A 14,561-nucleotide genomic window follows, 5' to 3' on the forward strand; every position below is an offset into this window, starting at 1 on the left:
GTGAAGGGAGGAAGCAATCCTTGCACTCAAGTTATAAAACGTCAGAAGACCTAGGGCTCTGGGTTGTAACCCTGTATACTGAATATACTTCCTCTATGTGAAACATCTCTTAGCATCAAAAACATCAAAGGGCCTATAGGCTTGAGAGATGGCTCAGCGGTTAAGAGCATTGGCTGCTCTTCCAGAGGACTCGAGTTTGGTCCTCAGCACCCATATCAGGCAGCTCACAACTCCCTGTAACTCCATCCATCTCCAGGGGATCCGACACCCTCTTCTGGCCTTTACAGGTAACTAGACACAGGTACACCCAAATACACATAAGTAATAAAACATTTTGAAGGGGGGGGCCTATGGAAGGACAGCAAAGCCTAGCCCATGTCCACTGTCACATATCATTCATCTTTGTGAAACGATTTCTCATCAGTATATTCATTTCTGGGAAAACACATTGACGGGGCTGGAAGTCAGGAGAGTGGCTAACTCTGGTAAAGACGGGGTTTATGGGAAGGGAAGGGATGAAGGGAGTCTGCTGGTAGGCTGTCATGATAGGCACGGCACACGCATTTGAGTATGTGTTACACAATGCTACAAGGGCAGAACTAATTTGTTCAGTACATCCTCATCAGTAGACCAAAAGAAAAAATGGTATTGGGATGTTTGCATTTGCAATGGAAGACAAGGTCAGAGATGTGCAGGACCTTCTTAGGAGGCCAACATGAGCTCCCATGTCTTAAGCGGCTCTCTTTTCTCAGCTCTTTGCAAGGTATCTGCAGGAGATTCACTAGAGGAATGACTCTCATGTTCTAAATGATCTCAGACAGCTTCTGCCTCAGTTCCACGTCATTATGGAAAAGAAAAGCTGATCATCTCTAAAATAACTACCATGTCAATAATACTACCGGTGTCCACACTCTAATGTTCACTCATGAGACATGGTCATGGGCCATTCCTAGGGCATCCTTTTTTCATCTCTAACTTAGACATAAGAAAATCTGTCCTTCAGGCCTTCTGCTGGCACAAAAATGAAATAATCATGAAATAATTACCAAGCATTTTATACATGCAAGCTCTGCTAATAGGGTTGGTTTAAATGAAGTTGTAAATAATACACACATACACACACACACACACACACACACACACACACATACACACAAAGTCTCAACATCCATTTGGGTCTCTCAGATCTCTTGTCTTCCCATTTTGATTTCCCATTAACAGCAAAATGAGTCACAAAGTTTGCTTTAATATGACTCAAGACAAAAGCACCAATGATTATAAAATTCTTCTGAATATAGAAGCAAACTTCTTCTGCCTTAACTTTATCCACCAGTCCTATGCTCAAGAGAATTCCACAGAGACAGTCCAGCCTCTTGCTAAGGCTGTCAACTTGACTGGATTAAAAAAGACCTGATGAGGGGCTGGAGAGATGGTTCAATGACCTTTCTCAGCACTCATGTAATTCCAATTCCAGAGGATTTAATGCCTTCTTCTGACTTCTGCAAGCACTGCACACATGTAGTGCACAGATACATATGTAGGCAAAACACTCATAAACATAAAATAAAGAAACGCTTAAGGCATTAATGAGACACACAGACCCACACATGTCTGTGAGGCTTTTTTCAGAGAAGTTTAATTAAGAAGGGAAGACCTACCCTAAAAGTGAGCAGCAGCATTGTTGTAGGATATCTGTACACTGTGTGAAGATATACTGCTGTGATTGGTTTGATACAGAGCTTTAACAGCCAACAGCTAGGCAGGAGGTATAGGTGGGACTTACAGGCAGAGAGAGAGGGGAAGTAGGAGATGAATCTAGGCATGCAGAGACACCAGGAGACATGGAGAGGAAACAGGAGGTGCAAGATGCAAGAGATGCCATAAGATAGAATGTAGATTAATATAAAGGGGTTGATTTAAGTTATAAGAGCTAGTTAAGAACAAGCCTAAGCTATAGGCTGAGCTTTTGTAATTAATAAGAAGTCTCCATGTCATTATTTGGGAGCTGGACAGAAAAAGACTTGTTAAACAGCATCCTATGAGTTGGAGTTCTAGAACTAACAGAGAAAAAGGAGAAAACCAACTGTCCTTCTTCTGCTTCCTGGCCAGTGTCACAGACCAAGCCACTCCTGCCACCATGCTTTCCCACCATGATGGACCACATTCTTCCAAAAAGAAGCCCCTCCTCCCCTAAGCTGCTTTTTGTTGGGTATTTGGTTGCGGTGGTGAGAACAACCACAACCCTCAGGAGGGTAAAGGAGATACTGTGCTGTTCTGTATTGTAGCCAAACACCTCTACTCGTTCCTGTCACCGCTAAAGTCACCTGGCTCCCAGATCCCTTCTTGCCCTGGTTAGCTACTCTTTGCCCACTGTCTTTAGACCGGAATAAACTAACCTAATTTTTGGACAGCATTTTTCTATTGATGAGGCCTGAGACCACATCAGAAATCACACTTCACTCAAGCGGTGTTGCCCTACTGTTCACTTGATTTCTAGGTGTTTGATTTTCCAGTGGGGAGGCTACTTGGTAAAGCCTGAACCTTATTCCATCAAATTCCATTATCTTAGGCCCATCCCACAAATTCTCAAGCCTTTTGGGACCCCAATTCTGTCATCTGTCTCATTAGATAACTTCTCTCCCTTGGATCATCAGGAGATCCATAACTGGGAGAAATCTCTGGTGTGAGGCACAAAATTAGGAAAGAGCACTCGGATGACCGATGGGTAATCTGATGACGCGCCCTGTTCCTGAGCAAGTATTTCAGCATGAAATGGCGCCCAGAGCAGTAGAGAGATGGTTCAGTGGCTAGGAGCACTTGACGACCTTGCAAAGAACCTAAGTTCAGCTCGAGCACCCATGTTGGGGAGATCACTACTGCCTGTAACTCCAGTTCCAGGGGATTTAATGTCCTCTTCTGACTCTGTGGGCACTGCACAGATGTGGTGCACACATACTTACATGCATTTAAAACACTCACACACGTAAATAAAAATAAAATAACAACAACAAAAGGCCTACAGTGGCCAGAAACACTGTCCACTGCTTTCCTGATCCTCCTTCCTGACTAACCATTTGGTGTTCAACTTTTGTGCTTGCCATATACAGACATCAACTCAGAAGAACTGAGGAAACCCCAAATGGCTACATGTGCCACTAACTCCCCCCATTTCCTTTTACATGTGGCTGTCCAACAATCGCTCACCAAGCACCTACCAGGTGAAGTACCCTGAGCACACAGCAGGCATGAATGTACTGAAAAACAATCGGAGCCCAAGTACACTCCAAAGCTGGCCTCTTAAAGTGCCCCTACTGTTGCTACTCACAAGTCGTTACCATTTATCACCAGAGGCTGACTAGCTTTATGGAAACTGTACATAAAGCAGTAGCACCTCCATTAAGACAGTGACACTGTCCCTAAAGGACAGCTGCAAAGCAGTGGTGACCTCAGGCAGAAGACAGTCCTAACCACTGTTCTGAAGAATGCATGGGCCATCCAGCCATTGTTAGCGATGATGCCAAGCAGCCCTGTTGAGGTCTCTGGGTTCTTTCTTCTCTGGCTGGATACAGGGAACTGAATTCACAAAACTGAGGCACTTGATTGGGGCATACAGAACGCACACCTCTCAAGATCTAACTACTTATTATCTCAATCTAAGTTTCCTTTTTCTGGCACATTCTAAGATTTAGAAAATATTTCTTTTCATTGCCTAAATTGAGTATGCAGTGAAGTTTCTTCGAGAATTGTACCTTCATCTGCCCCTGAACTTTTGGCATTTTTACGCTAGCAAAAACCTACAGTCTCAGCCAGGCAGTGGTGGTACATGCCTTTAATACCAGCACATGGGAGGCAGAGGCAGGCAGATCTTTGTGAGTTCGAGGCCAGCCTGGTCTACAGAGCGAGATCCAGGAAAGGCACAAAGCTACACAGGGAAAACCATTCTCGAAAAACAAAAAAACAAACAAACAAAAAAACTACAGTCTCTGCTGCCCCAAGCCAGCCAACCCGGGGGATATGCCAGAAGCTTGTTCTGTCCTTATAAAAAGCAGTGGTGGGAACTGAGCGCCAATCTTTTAACCTTGGAGATCCAGACTTTGTAGGCCACGTGGCTGAGAAAGACTGGATATCACTGAGCATAATTTTCAGTGACCTGGGAGACTCCAAAGACACTGGCTTAAGTCCAGGCAGTGGTGACAGGAGGGGACTCCAAGGTCACATGGCCTCAGTCTGTATTGCTGGCAGACAGTCATGGAGTTGCACTGGAGACTCTTTAGGAAAGAGATCCCACAGACTCTTAAGAGTTAAGTTGATCAGGACTGGCAAGCTAATGCACACCTTTAATCCTAGCATTCAGGAGGCAGAAGCAAGTGGATCTTTGTAAGTTCAAGGCCTGGTCTACAGAGGGAATTCCAGGACAGCCAGGGCTATATAGAGAGACTCTGTCTCAAAAAAAAAAAAAAAAAAAAAAAAGTCTATCAAGATGAATCACTTTACCTTTTGTTCTTCCCTCCATTTTTTGGTGGTAAATTGTTTTCTACAGTGGAAAAACAAACATGGGGGTAGAATTTAGTCTTAAGAGAGAGCAAACAAACTTCCAGGTACATTTTTCTTCCACAGTGTTCTTATATGTTCTTACATCGTGTGCTTCAGCCTTCTGGACCACAGACAGCTATGCTAAGGAAAAGAGAAGGGACCAGAGAACAGAAGGAACTCACAGCTTCTCAGAAATTTTGAGCCATGCAGAGAAAGACATCTCAGTTAGGAAATGTATCACAGACCCCAAATGTGAGATCGATACCCACACCAGGCTGACTTTAGGCTTGCTGGTCCACAGAAGTTTCATGAATTTGCCACTGTTTTTCTGGGTCACATAGCACTCTAGGACTGCATGGGTCTGACAGGAATTTAATTATTGAGTCCAATTCTACCAACGGACCTGGAGAGTTAAGGCACTGTGTTCAGTATCACAGGGGAAATGAATGTCAAGCTAGGTGAGAACAGCCCATCTAGAAATCAGTTCCTTGAGAACAGGGCTTGTCTCTCTGTGTAGGAGCCAGTGCCCAGATTAAACAACCAGCCAAATAAGCTGAGCTCTGAACCCTTCACTGGAAGAGAGCTCAGAGGAAATAAAAGAAGAAAATGAAAATCGCAGACCTCTTCCAAGTCTAGATTTGCCCTGGCTATTTTTAATTGATGCTCCTCTTGGTTTCCTGGTCCCTACATGAAATGTTAACGTCTGTGGCTTGACAAGTGCCTTGTAAACAGGACAATGATCTGCCTTGGTTTGTAATTACTTCCCCTACTTACAGACTTCTAAGTCAATGTTACTACAAACCTAGGCCCTCGCCTTTAGAGCCTCCTTGACTGCTGACCTATCCTGGGTCTCTGCATTCTATTGATCACCATCTGGATTGATGGCTTTCAAAAGCATTTCATTATCTATACATGAGCTATTAGCTTCACCCATACTCATTTCCATGTTATTTTCAAGAGAGATAATAGGTCTTCCTAACAAGAGGTCTTCTGTCATTTATCGTCTTCCAATAGCCCTTTCCATCACTCCAGAAGTTAATGCTGGTCTTTCTTCTAAAGAGCACCGGCAATACACCCGGGCTTTGCTTTCATTACCCTAAAACACAGGCCTCAGACAAATGCCAACAGGACTAGGGGATGTCAAAATCCAGGCAATCCTGTTTGAATGGCCAGTTCTGGGTCCAGCATAGGCTCCAGGTCTTTCTGGTCTATACTTCCAGGCACATAAAGGAAACATCTAGTCATGTTCCTGGGAACACCTTTTGTTGGGGGAGGGATAGGATAAGCTGGTCTTCAGACTTTTGATCTTCAGACCCCCACCTTCCTGATATTGGGGTTTCAGAGGTGGGCCAACAGAAACACCATTCTTAACAATAGCATAAAGTGTCATTTCTAGCACAGAGCTATGTACCTGGGTCTGGCACCTTCTTAACCATTTTGGGGTACTTCTGGAACTTTACAAAATAATAGCTCTCATATTCCATCAAAATTGTTTCCAGGTCAACATTGTCACAAACTTCAAAGCGCCGTAATCCCAGCTTAGACTCCTCCTCCAGAGCATTAGCCGAATCGACATAGCTGTGGGTTTACATAAGAGAAAAGAGTAAGTCCGGGTTAAGGAGTGAAGGCAGACGGGCCGCAGACCAGAGACTCAGCACAGAGAGCAAGCAGACATTAAGCAGCACATTACAGAAAAACGGGTGTGGAAGAGAGGTTTTTCTACAGTAAGGAAGCTTACATAGGATTTTTTGGTTTGTTTTGGATTTTGTTTTCTAGGTTTGGGTTTTCTGGTTTGCGTTTTTTAATGCTACTACATGGCGGGGGTCTTTTTGGTTGCTGGTGTTTTGTTTTTGTTTTTTTGTTTTCAGGTTGGTTGTTTTAGGGACAAGGTTTTACTACATAGCTCAAGCTGTCTTAGAACTCATGATCCTCCTGTGCCAGCCTCTGAAGCCCTGAGATTACAGACATGTAATTGAACCACATGTTAAATATACCCAAATACTGTCATGCACAACAGTTCTGTCTGGAAGTTACCTGCTTCTAGTGATGTTACTATTGTCCAAAGCAATTTTTAAAGTGCTTACAGTCAAATAAGTAAGTCAATTAAGCGACTGTCTTTGGATTGCCTTTCCTCAGTTTTAGCCAAATATGGGTGAAGCTGCTGTATTTGGTTACTTTTTTGTTGCTGTGGTAAAACGCCATGAGGTAAACTATGGACTTGGAGAATGTCATTGCATTAGCACCGCTCACCAGTTATAACAAATTAACTACATTAACTTGAGATGTTAATAAGGGACTGGGTTGGAGCTCAGTTGTAGAGTGCTTTCCCAGGATCCCTTGCCAACATTGCAAATAATAATATTATTAATAGTAATAGAAAGATAGGAAACAGGTGAGGAGAAAGAGTATATAGGGACTCACTATACTTTCTGCTCATTTTTCTGTAAATATAAAGCTGTTCTAAAAGTACAGTGCAGTCTCTGCTTTTGAAGGGTCGGAGAGGAGAGGCATCAACCATAAACGTGTGAGATAACATACCCTTCTTGTGTTAAATAATGCAAAATCAAAATGAGGAGATTCTTTCGCCGTGCTTCTGTTCTCATCTCGTACTGTGAACAAAGAGCAAAGTTTAGATGGGACAGCAGTACACAGCAGCACTTCGTAGAAAGAAAGGCTCAGACACAAAGGAGGCCATCTGTCAGAACCCAGCAGCCTGTCTTAAAGGCTGGCCAGCCTCCGTGGTCTCAGTGGCTGCAGAAAGTTGTTTTCTACCGCCTGGTTCTTCCTCAGTCCAGCTCCTCATCAGTAAGTTTAAGAGACGCTGACTTGAATTAGGACTGCACGTGACTAGCTGAACTTACTGCCAAGCTCGCTAGCCTTTTATTGCCTAAAACCAGAAGGAAATAAATATACATACTCCTGCTATTTAGACCAGGTTAAAGAACCTACATGGGGGGCTTACAAATTCTACTCCCAAGAGATCCAACACCCTCTTCTGGCCTCCAGGGGTACTGCATGCACATGGTGCACAGACATACAAGCAGGCAAAACACCCACAAAACAAAACAATAAGACAGATTTTCAAACTTGTGGTTTTAAACTTGTGATCTAGAAACAGCTTGAAAACACACATTCACATGATAATGTATCTTAAATTCACTCAGAATCCAACCCAGTTCCTGGATCAACTCAGTTATGGGTTACCCCAAGCCATGACTATACGTCAAGAACCCAGACTGGCCACTGAGATGAGCAGGGCCAGTGAAGGGAAATTCCAGCATAGCAAGGTCATCATCCAAGATGAATGAATTTGCCTTTATTTGCAATGCTAATGTGCACACTTAGGACTCTGAGATCTCAAATGCTCCTGATGTATTCTCTAAATATCTATATCTAATAACACTTCTCCCACTTGAAAATAACTCCTTATCTAAAGAGACCAAAGGTAAGAAGTGTGTGTGGGGGGGGTAGTAAATGGACTCTATGTAGTCCAAATTATGTCATAAAGTCTATGGACACGGGCTGGTGATATAACTCAGTTAGCAGGGTCCTTGCTTAGCATGCACAGAGACCTGGACCAAACCCCAGCACTGCCTTAAACCTAAAACTGGATGAGACGGTACATGCTTGTAATCCCTGTAATTGAAAGATGGATACAGGAGAGTCATAAGTTCAAGGTCATCCTCAACTACATGGAGAGTTTGAGGCTAGGAAATTCCTGTCTCAAAGACTGAAATTTATGTACAAACACTCATGATACACATGACCTCAATAGCTTTCTGAAAACTAATGTTGTTATAAAATAAAGCATGCATATAATTAACTACTCAAAAAACAGTTGTCTTAGTTAGGGTTTGTATGGCTATGAAGAGACACCATGACTACAGCAACTCTTACAAATGAAAACATTTAATTGAGGGAGCTGGCTTACATTTTCAGAGGTTCAGTCCATTATCATCATGGTGGGGAGCATGGCAGCGTGCAGGCAGACATGGTGTTGGAGCTGAGGATCCTACCTCTTAACTCAGAGGCAACAGGAACTTGACTAGATGTCACACTGAGGGAAGCTTGAGCAAGAGAGATCTCAAAGCCCACCCCCACAGTGACACGCTTCCTCCAATAAGGCCACACCTCCTGATAGTGCCATTCCTTTTAGGGGTCATTTTCTTTCAAACCACCACAACAGTAGTGTTTTTTTTTTTCTTTTTTCTTTTTTGAGCATATAGCCCAGGCTGACCTCAAACTTGCTATGTACTTCAGGATGACCTTGAACTCTGATCTTCCTGCCTCCAATTCCCAAGTGCTAGAATTACAGACATGAGCCACCATGCCCATCCACTTTTTTTCTTTGAGTTACTTTCTATTGTAGTAAAATATGTATAAGTGTTTAGGCAAGAGGCACTGAATACATTCAATCCCCACCTTTCCTCTTCAGAATGCCTTTATCTCCCTCAACTGAAACTGTACTCATTAAGGACCACTCCCTGCTCCTGTTCTCCCCAGCCTCTACAACTACTATTCGACTTTCTTTCTATGACCTTGCCTATCCTGGGTCCTTCACACAAGTAGAATCACACAGTGTTTGTCCTTTCGTGTTTGGTAAACTTGACCTACTACAAGGTCTTCAATACAATGTAGGATGTGTCAAACTTTCCCTCCTTCTAAACTGCAGACAGAGCTGGTGAGATGGCTCAGTAGGTAAAGGCACTTGCTACCAAATCTGACAAACCAAGTTAATCCCTCGGTCCCTTTGGTGGAAGAACTGACTCCCCTGGTCTCCACAACACACACTCACATGCACATGCATGCACACATGTACATACACACACAATAAGTTTAACTTTTAAAAATCATTATTTATTTTTATGTGTGTAAGTCCTTTGCCTTCATGTATGTCTATGCCAACATGTGCATGCAGTGCCTGTGGAGGCCAGAAGAGGGTGTGAGATCTCCTGAGACTGGAGTTGCAGACCTGTGAGCTATCATGTGGGTGCTGGATTTCAAACCCTTCACCTCTGCAAAAGCAGTCCGTGGTCTTAACACTGAGCCATCTCTCCAGCCCTTAGCTTTTTAAAAACTGAAAATAATATACTATCATAAAATTTTTAGAATAATCTTTTACCAAATAGTCTTATATCAAATCCTACTACATTAACCCCCAAACTCACTTTCTATGGGAGGGGGGAATCAACTGTTTTAGCTAATCTAATATTCTGTTCCATGCCTCTGAATAACACATCAGTTTCACGAAATATGACTATCCTGTTAAGCTGGATGAGATTTAAGCATCTCACACCCTCCCTTCCCCCCTCCCCTCACAGTTACATGAATATCCAGCTGAGCCACAAGTTATTATGGTTATTGTGCTATGACAGTTGTATTTTTTTCTTGTAAGTAATAGTTATTGTTATTAGGTTACTTTTCAATATACTATTGCTTATTGTGGTGGTTTGAATGAGAATGCCCCCAGGCTCATATGTTTAAATACTTGGTCCCCTGTTGGGGAAACTGTTTGGGAATGATTAGGGGGTGTGGCCTTGTTGGAGAAGATGTGTCTCTGGGGGATGGGTTTCTTAGTTAGGGTTTCTATAGCTGTGAAGAGAAACCATGACCACATCAACTCTTATAAAGTAAAACATTTAATTGGGTGTATTAATTTAACTGTTATTTAATTACAGTTCAGAGGTTTAGTCCATTATCATCATGGTGGGACATGGCAGTGTGTAAGCAGACATGGTGCTGGAGAGGTAGCTGAGAGTTTTACATCTTGTGCAGGCAACAGGAAGTAAACTGAGACACTGGGAATGGTTTGAGCATATATGAGACCTCAAAGCTCACCTCCACAGTGACACACTTCCTCCAACAATGCCACACCTACTCCAACAAAGCCACACCTACTCCAACAAAGCCACACTCTATGAGCTTATGGGGGCCAATTATATTCTACTACCATAGTGGGCTTTGAGATGTGAGCTCTCAGCTGCTGCCCCTGCCCCTGCTGCCTGCTACCTCAGCTCTGCTATCATAGCCTCTAACCCTCTGAAACTGTAAGCCCCAAATAAACTCGTCTATAAGTTGCCTTAGTCATGATGTCTTATCACAGCAATAGAAAAGTAACTAATATACTTATATCAAATCCCCCAAAATTTCCTACCACTTTCCTCACTATGGAACACATCAGAGAGTATGTCTATTACATGCCTCCTCTCACCCCATGGCTTCCCTCCAAGAAAGTCTGAGGCAGTCAAGCACAGGGACAGCTTAAAGTCTAGAACTTGAGTTATACACACACTCCTTACCTAACCATGCCCCAAGCAATCTAGGACCCTCACTTGCATCAAGCTGCTTCCAACAATGCAATAGGTCACTCTCCTTTGGCAACTCCTTGATAACTCCCCTTGTATTACCAAATATATCCTGGAATTATCTGGGAGCTATAGACAATGGGCCCGTCTAACCTTGACTGGTTTTGGATCCGTATACATTAAAGCAAACTGTGTCCCCTTAGTGATCTTATTGGAAAAATCCCCTTTACTGACTATCTTATGCCTATGCCCAGTTTGCTATATATATCATTAAAATTAGAGGCATCATTGGAAAGGACATGCATAGTAGGGAGAGGCTTATAGAGCTCAAGCCCATCAATCAAAACAGAGAACCACCCACACCATATCCCTTAGCAACAGACTCCTACTCCTGGAGCCCATGAAAGGACTTATCAAACAGTAGCTGATGGTCTTGGGCACTCTAGCTCAAGTAGGCTGCTGGTCCTTTGCAGTGTATCCTGCTTTCTTTCTCGTTACATAAAACGTCTTGTTGCTTTGCTCTTGTGCAGTTCTCTGGATACAACACCAGGAATCAGGAAAAAACTGGTTGAGACAGTGACTTCCTGTAACACCTCCATCTTCGCTCCGCTTTAGGCTGAGCTATACTGTGATTGCCCTTTGAAACTTTCCTTCCTCAGCTCAGGCACTTGTCTTGTTGCTACGACAAAATACAACTTAAGGGAAGAGAGATTCATTGTTTACAGTGCCAGGGACTGCATCCCAGTAGGAAAGGCACAGCAGCGGAAGCTGGAAGCAGCGGATGGCACTGTGATCACAGTCAGGAAGCAGTGAGAAATGAAGGCTCAGCTCATGGTCTGTCTTTGATTCAGTCTAGGACTCCCACATGTGCAGTGGGTCTTCCCACCTTGGTTACCCCAATCTAGACAACCCCTCACAGACAGGCTCAGAGGCTTGTCTCACAGAGATCTGCCTGCCTCTGCCTCCCAGGTGCTGTGATAAAAGGGGTGCACCACCACACCTGACCAATGATAACTTTTTTAAACATATGAACAGAGCAGGCAAGATCTTTGGAACACTACAAAAAGATAAAATCTATAAATTGTGAGCACAGGAGATGGACAACTTCATGTCAAAGGCATAGAAAATATTTTCAATACAATCATAACAGAGAATTTTGTAAGTCTTAGGAAAGGCCTCTCCAATACAACAGGCATATATAGAACACTAACTAGATGGAACCAGAAAAGAAACTCCCCACATCATATTTCAGTTAAAACTCTAAATACACAGAACAGAAAGTGTACCACAATATGCAGGAGAGAAACACCCAATCATGCATAAAGGCAGGCCTATCAGAACAACAGCAGATTTCATACAGAAACTTTAAAAGCTGGAAGGGCAAGGAATGATACATTTTAAACTCTGAAAATCAGAGATGCCAACCCAGACTACTATACCTGACTGTCATAACTGATGGAGGAATACAAACTGTCTACGACAAAGTCAGGATAAAGGAGCTTAGGACACTAAGCTGGCTCCACAATGGGCACTAGAAGGAATTCTTCAGACTGCAGAGAAGTATGAACACTGCATGCCAGGGGTCTCTAGAGGAACAGGAGGAAGAGTGGGCTTCACAATATGTCAGAATCGTAACAGCTGACTATTTTCAAATCTGTGGAGAATCTTTAAGCCCTGAACCACCAACCTAGGAAAATACTTGATCAGGATGAACAAGAAGGTGAGAGCTCTGACTCCAGCAACAACAAAACCCCCTGACTCTTGAGATGGAGGGAAGTGCAGATCCTAAACTGATCTGAACACAGTGCAGTTTCTCAGAAAGCCTGGCACGAGGGCACATGCCTACAAGCCCAGGAGGTGGGGGCCTGCTTCGCAGTCTCAAAAGAAGAAAGGGGGAATAGCCTATTGGAGAGAACTGTGCAGTTTCTGCTGCATTCCTGGAATACAGTAGTCGTTCCACCTCTCTCCAAAAATATCTCCTTTTGTTTGTTTCTCATTCACTAAACGCACAATCTCCACCACAGTCCTGATGTCTGTGGTAAAAGACACAGAAGGTAAAAATCACAGAATACCTTATAGTTTAGTCAGATAGAATCCTATTTGAGAATGGAGCCATTTTAAAAATGGCTTCCAAAGGGCCAGAGATGGTAAGATACAAGAGGCCTTAGTTAAAGTCTCCAGTACTGGGAAGGGGGAGAAAGCTTCTGTATTAATTACATAGACTGTGAGCTTACAGTTGGAGTCACCAGCTTTGAAATAAAGTAATTTTTATTTTAAAAACAAGATAGATAGAAACTCACTGTTTAGTACAGTTGAAGGAGATACAGAAAAATCTAACGGGAAATATAAGGTGCACTTCTGTCCAACACAGAATGTGGTTGTTCCAGTTTCCTGTCCATTGCTGTGATAAATACCCTCACTAAGCATCTTAGAAAAGGTGTATTTGGCTTACAATTCCAGGACAGTTCATCACAACAGTAAAGTCATAGCAGCAGGAGCCTGAAGCAGCTGGTCACCATCCATAGTAAAGGATGGAGAGAAAAGGATGTGAGCAGGCCGCCTGCTTGACTGCCCAGCTAGCTCTCTTCCTTGGTACATAGTTCAGAGTCTCCTGCCTAGGGAATAGTGCCCCCCACAGTGGCCAGGTCCTCACATACAATGAAGGCAATGAAGACAGTCTCCAAGAGGCATGCTCACAGGTCCATCTGATCAAACAGTTCCTCAACTGAGGTTCTTCCCAGTGGTTCTGGGAAATGCCAAACTAACCAGCACAATGGTCATACAGAATTGCTTGTTGGTTTTAAATGGAATGTCTTTTACTCTTCGACTATTTCAATATGTCAACACTTCATCTTGATCATATGACCCCCATTTGTTTTCTTTTACTGGTAATTTTGAGACAGGGTAGCCTCTGTAGCCCAGGCTAAGCTGGAACTTTTTCTCTATCTCAGGCTGACCTTGAACTCCTGATCCTCCTGCCTCTGCCTATGAGCCTGAGCCACCATGCCTGACTCACAAAATTTTAAATTAATGGTATAAAGTCTGCCAGGCCTACAATATCCTTCTGTTCATGCCCTTCAAATTAGCATAGAAAATCATCTTCTGAATTAAAAACCAAGAATGAGCCACCAACAAATGGTCAATTGAAAGTGTAAGTGAGAGTGTGCCCCAGAAATGGACACAATTAATTAATTTCTGTCTACCAACAAAAAGCAGCTCAGAAGTGAACATCTGATCTTGTTTGCCTGTTTCAATGATCTGGCTGTTTTCTTCTTCCTTCCTTCCCTTTGTGGGCTATTGTGCCACAAAATGCCTCCATTATCAGCTTCAAAATTGAATCCTATGATACTGTAGCCTGAGGAAAAGGAAGCATTGAATATCATTCCCAGATTTAGACCCCAAAGATATTTAGGAAATGCTACTGTATGTACAATACATGCAACATTAGTGCTTTCAATTTCCTTTTACGGGTGCAGTGGAGATTAACTTGCATGAGCTCGTTTCAATTTCTGTAATAAGATCTAAATTTCACACTGAGCTTTCCATCTCAAAAACAAACAGTTAAGAAGGACACATCTCTTGTCTCAAATGCTTTTTATTATAGTTCTAGTCTACAGTCCCCGAATCTAATATTCACCTAAAAGTTTGAGTAGATGTGCCCATAGGTACTAATCTGTTTTTGTTTGTTTTCTGATTACTCCCTGATTCTACTGAGAAACTTCC

The 14,561-nt window shown here is 42.9% G+C and overlaps 1 protein-coding gene across 12 annotated transcripts in view; it reads right to left on the reverse strand.

Annotated features, from left to right (window-relative positions):
• Katnal2 (katanin catalytic subunit A1 like 2) overlaps window positions 1-14,561 on the reverse strand; it is a 69,142-nt gene that overhangs the window by 38,041 nt on the left and 16,540 nt on the right. For 5 of the 12 annotated variants that reach the window (XM_052742592.1, XM_052742583.1, XM_052742580.1 and 2 more), the window contains exons 2-4: window positions 7,072-7,142; window positions 5,945-6,111; window positions 4,495-4,534 (exon numbers count right to left, since the gene is read on the reverse strand). The exons of 2 other annotated variants lie outside the window; for them this stretch is intronic. In XM_052742592.1, coding sequence (XP_052598552.1) covers window positions 4,495-4,534; window positions 5,945-6,111; window positions 7,072-7,136 — 272 coding nt within the window. In that variant the 5' untranslated portion in view covers window positions 7,137-7,142. Of the gene's footprint in view, window positions 1-4,494; window positions 4,535-4,636; window positions 4,675-5,944; window positions 6,112-7,071; window positions 7,143-8,464; window positions 12,868-14,561 lie in introns of those variants that run through there. 5 more of the 12 variants (XM_052742584.1, XM_052742585.1, XM_052742582.1 and 2 more) reach the window with 4 other exon arrangements.

The sequence above is a fragment of the Peromyscus californicus genome, unplaced genomic scaffold (assembly GCF_007827085.1).
Source record: "Peromyscus californicus insignis strain IS unplaced genomic scaffold, ASM782708v3 Scaffold_17__1_contigs__length_78620276, whole genome shotgun sequence".
In the NCBI taxonomy this organism is placed as follows: domain Eukaryota; kingdom Metazoa; phylum Chordata; class Mammalia; order Rodentia; family Cricetidae; genus Peromyscus; species Peromyscus californicus.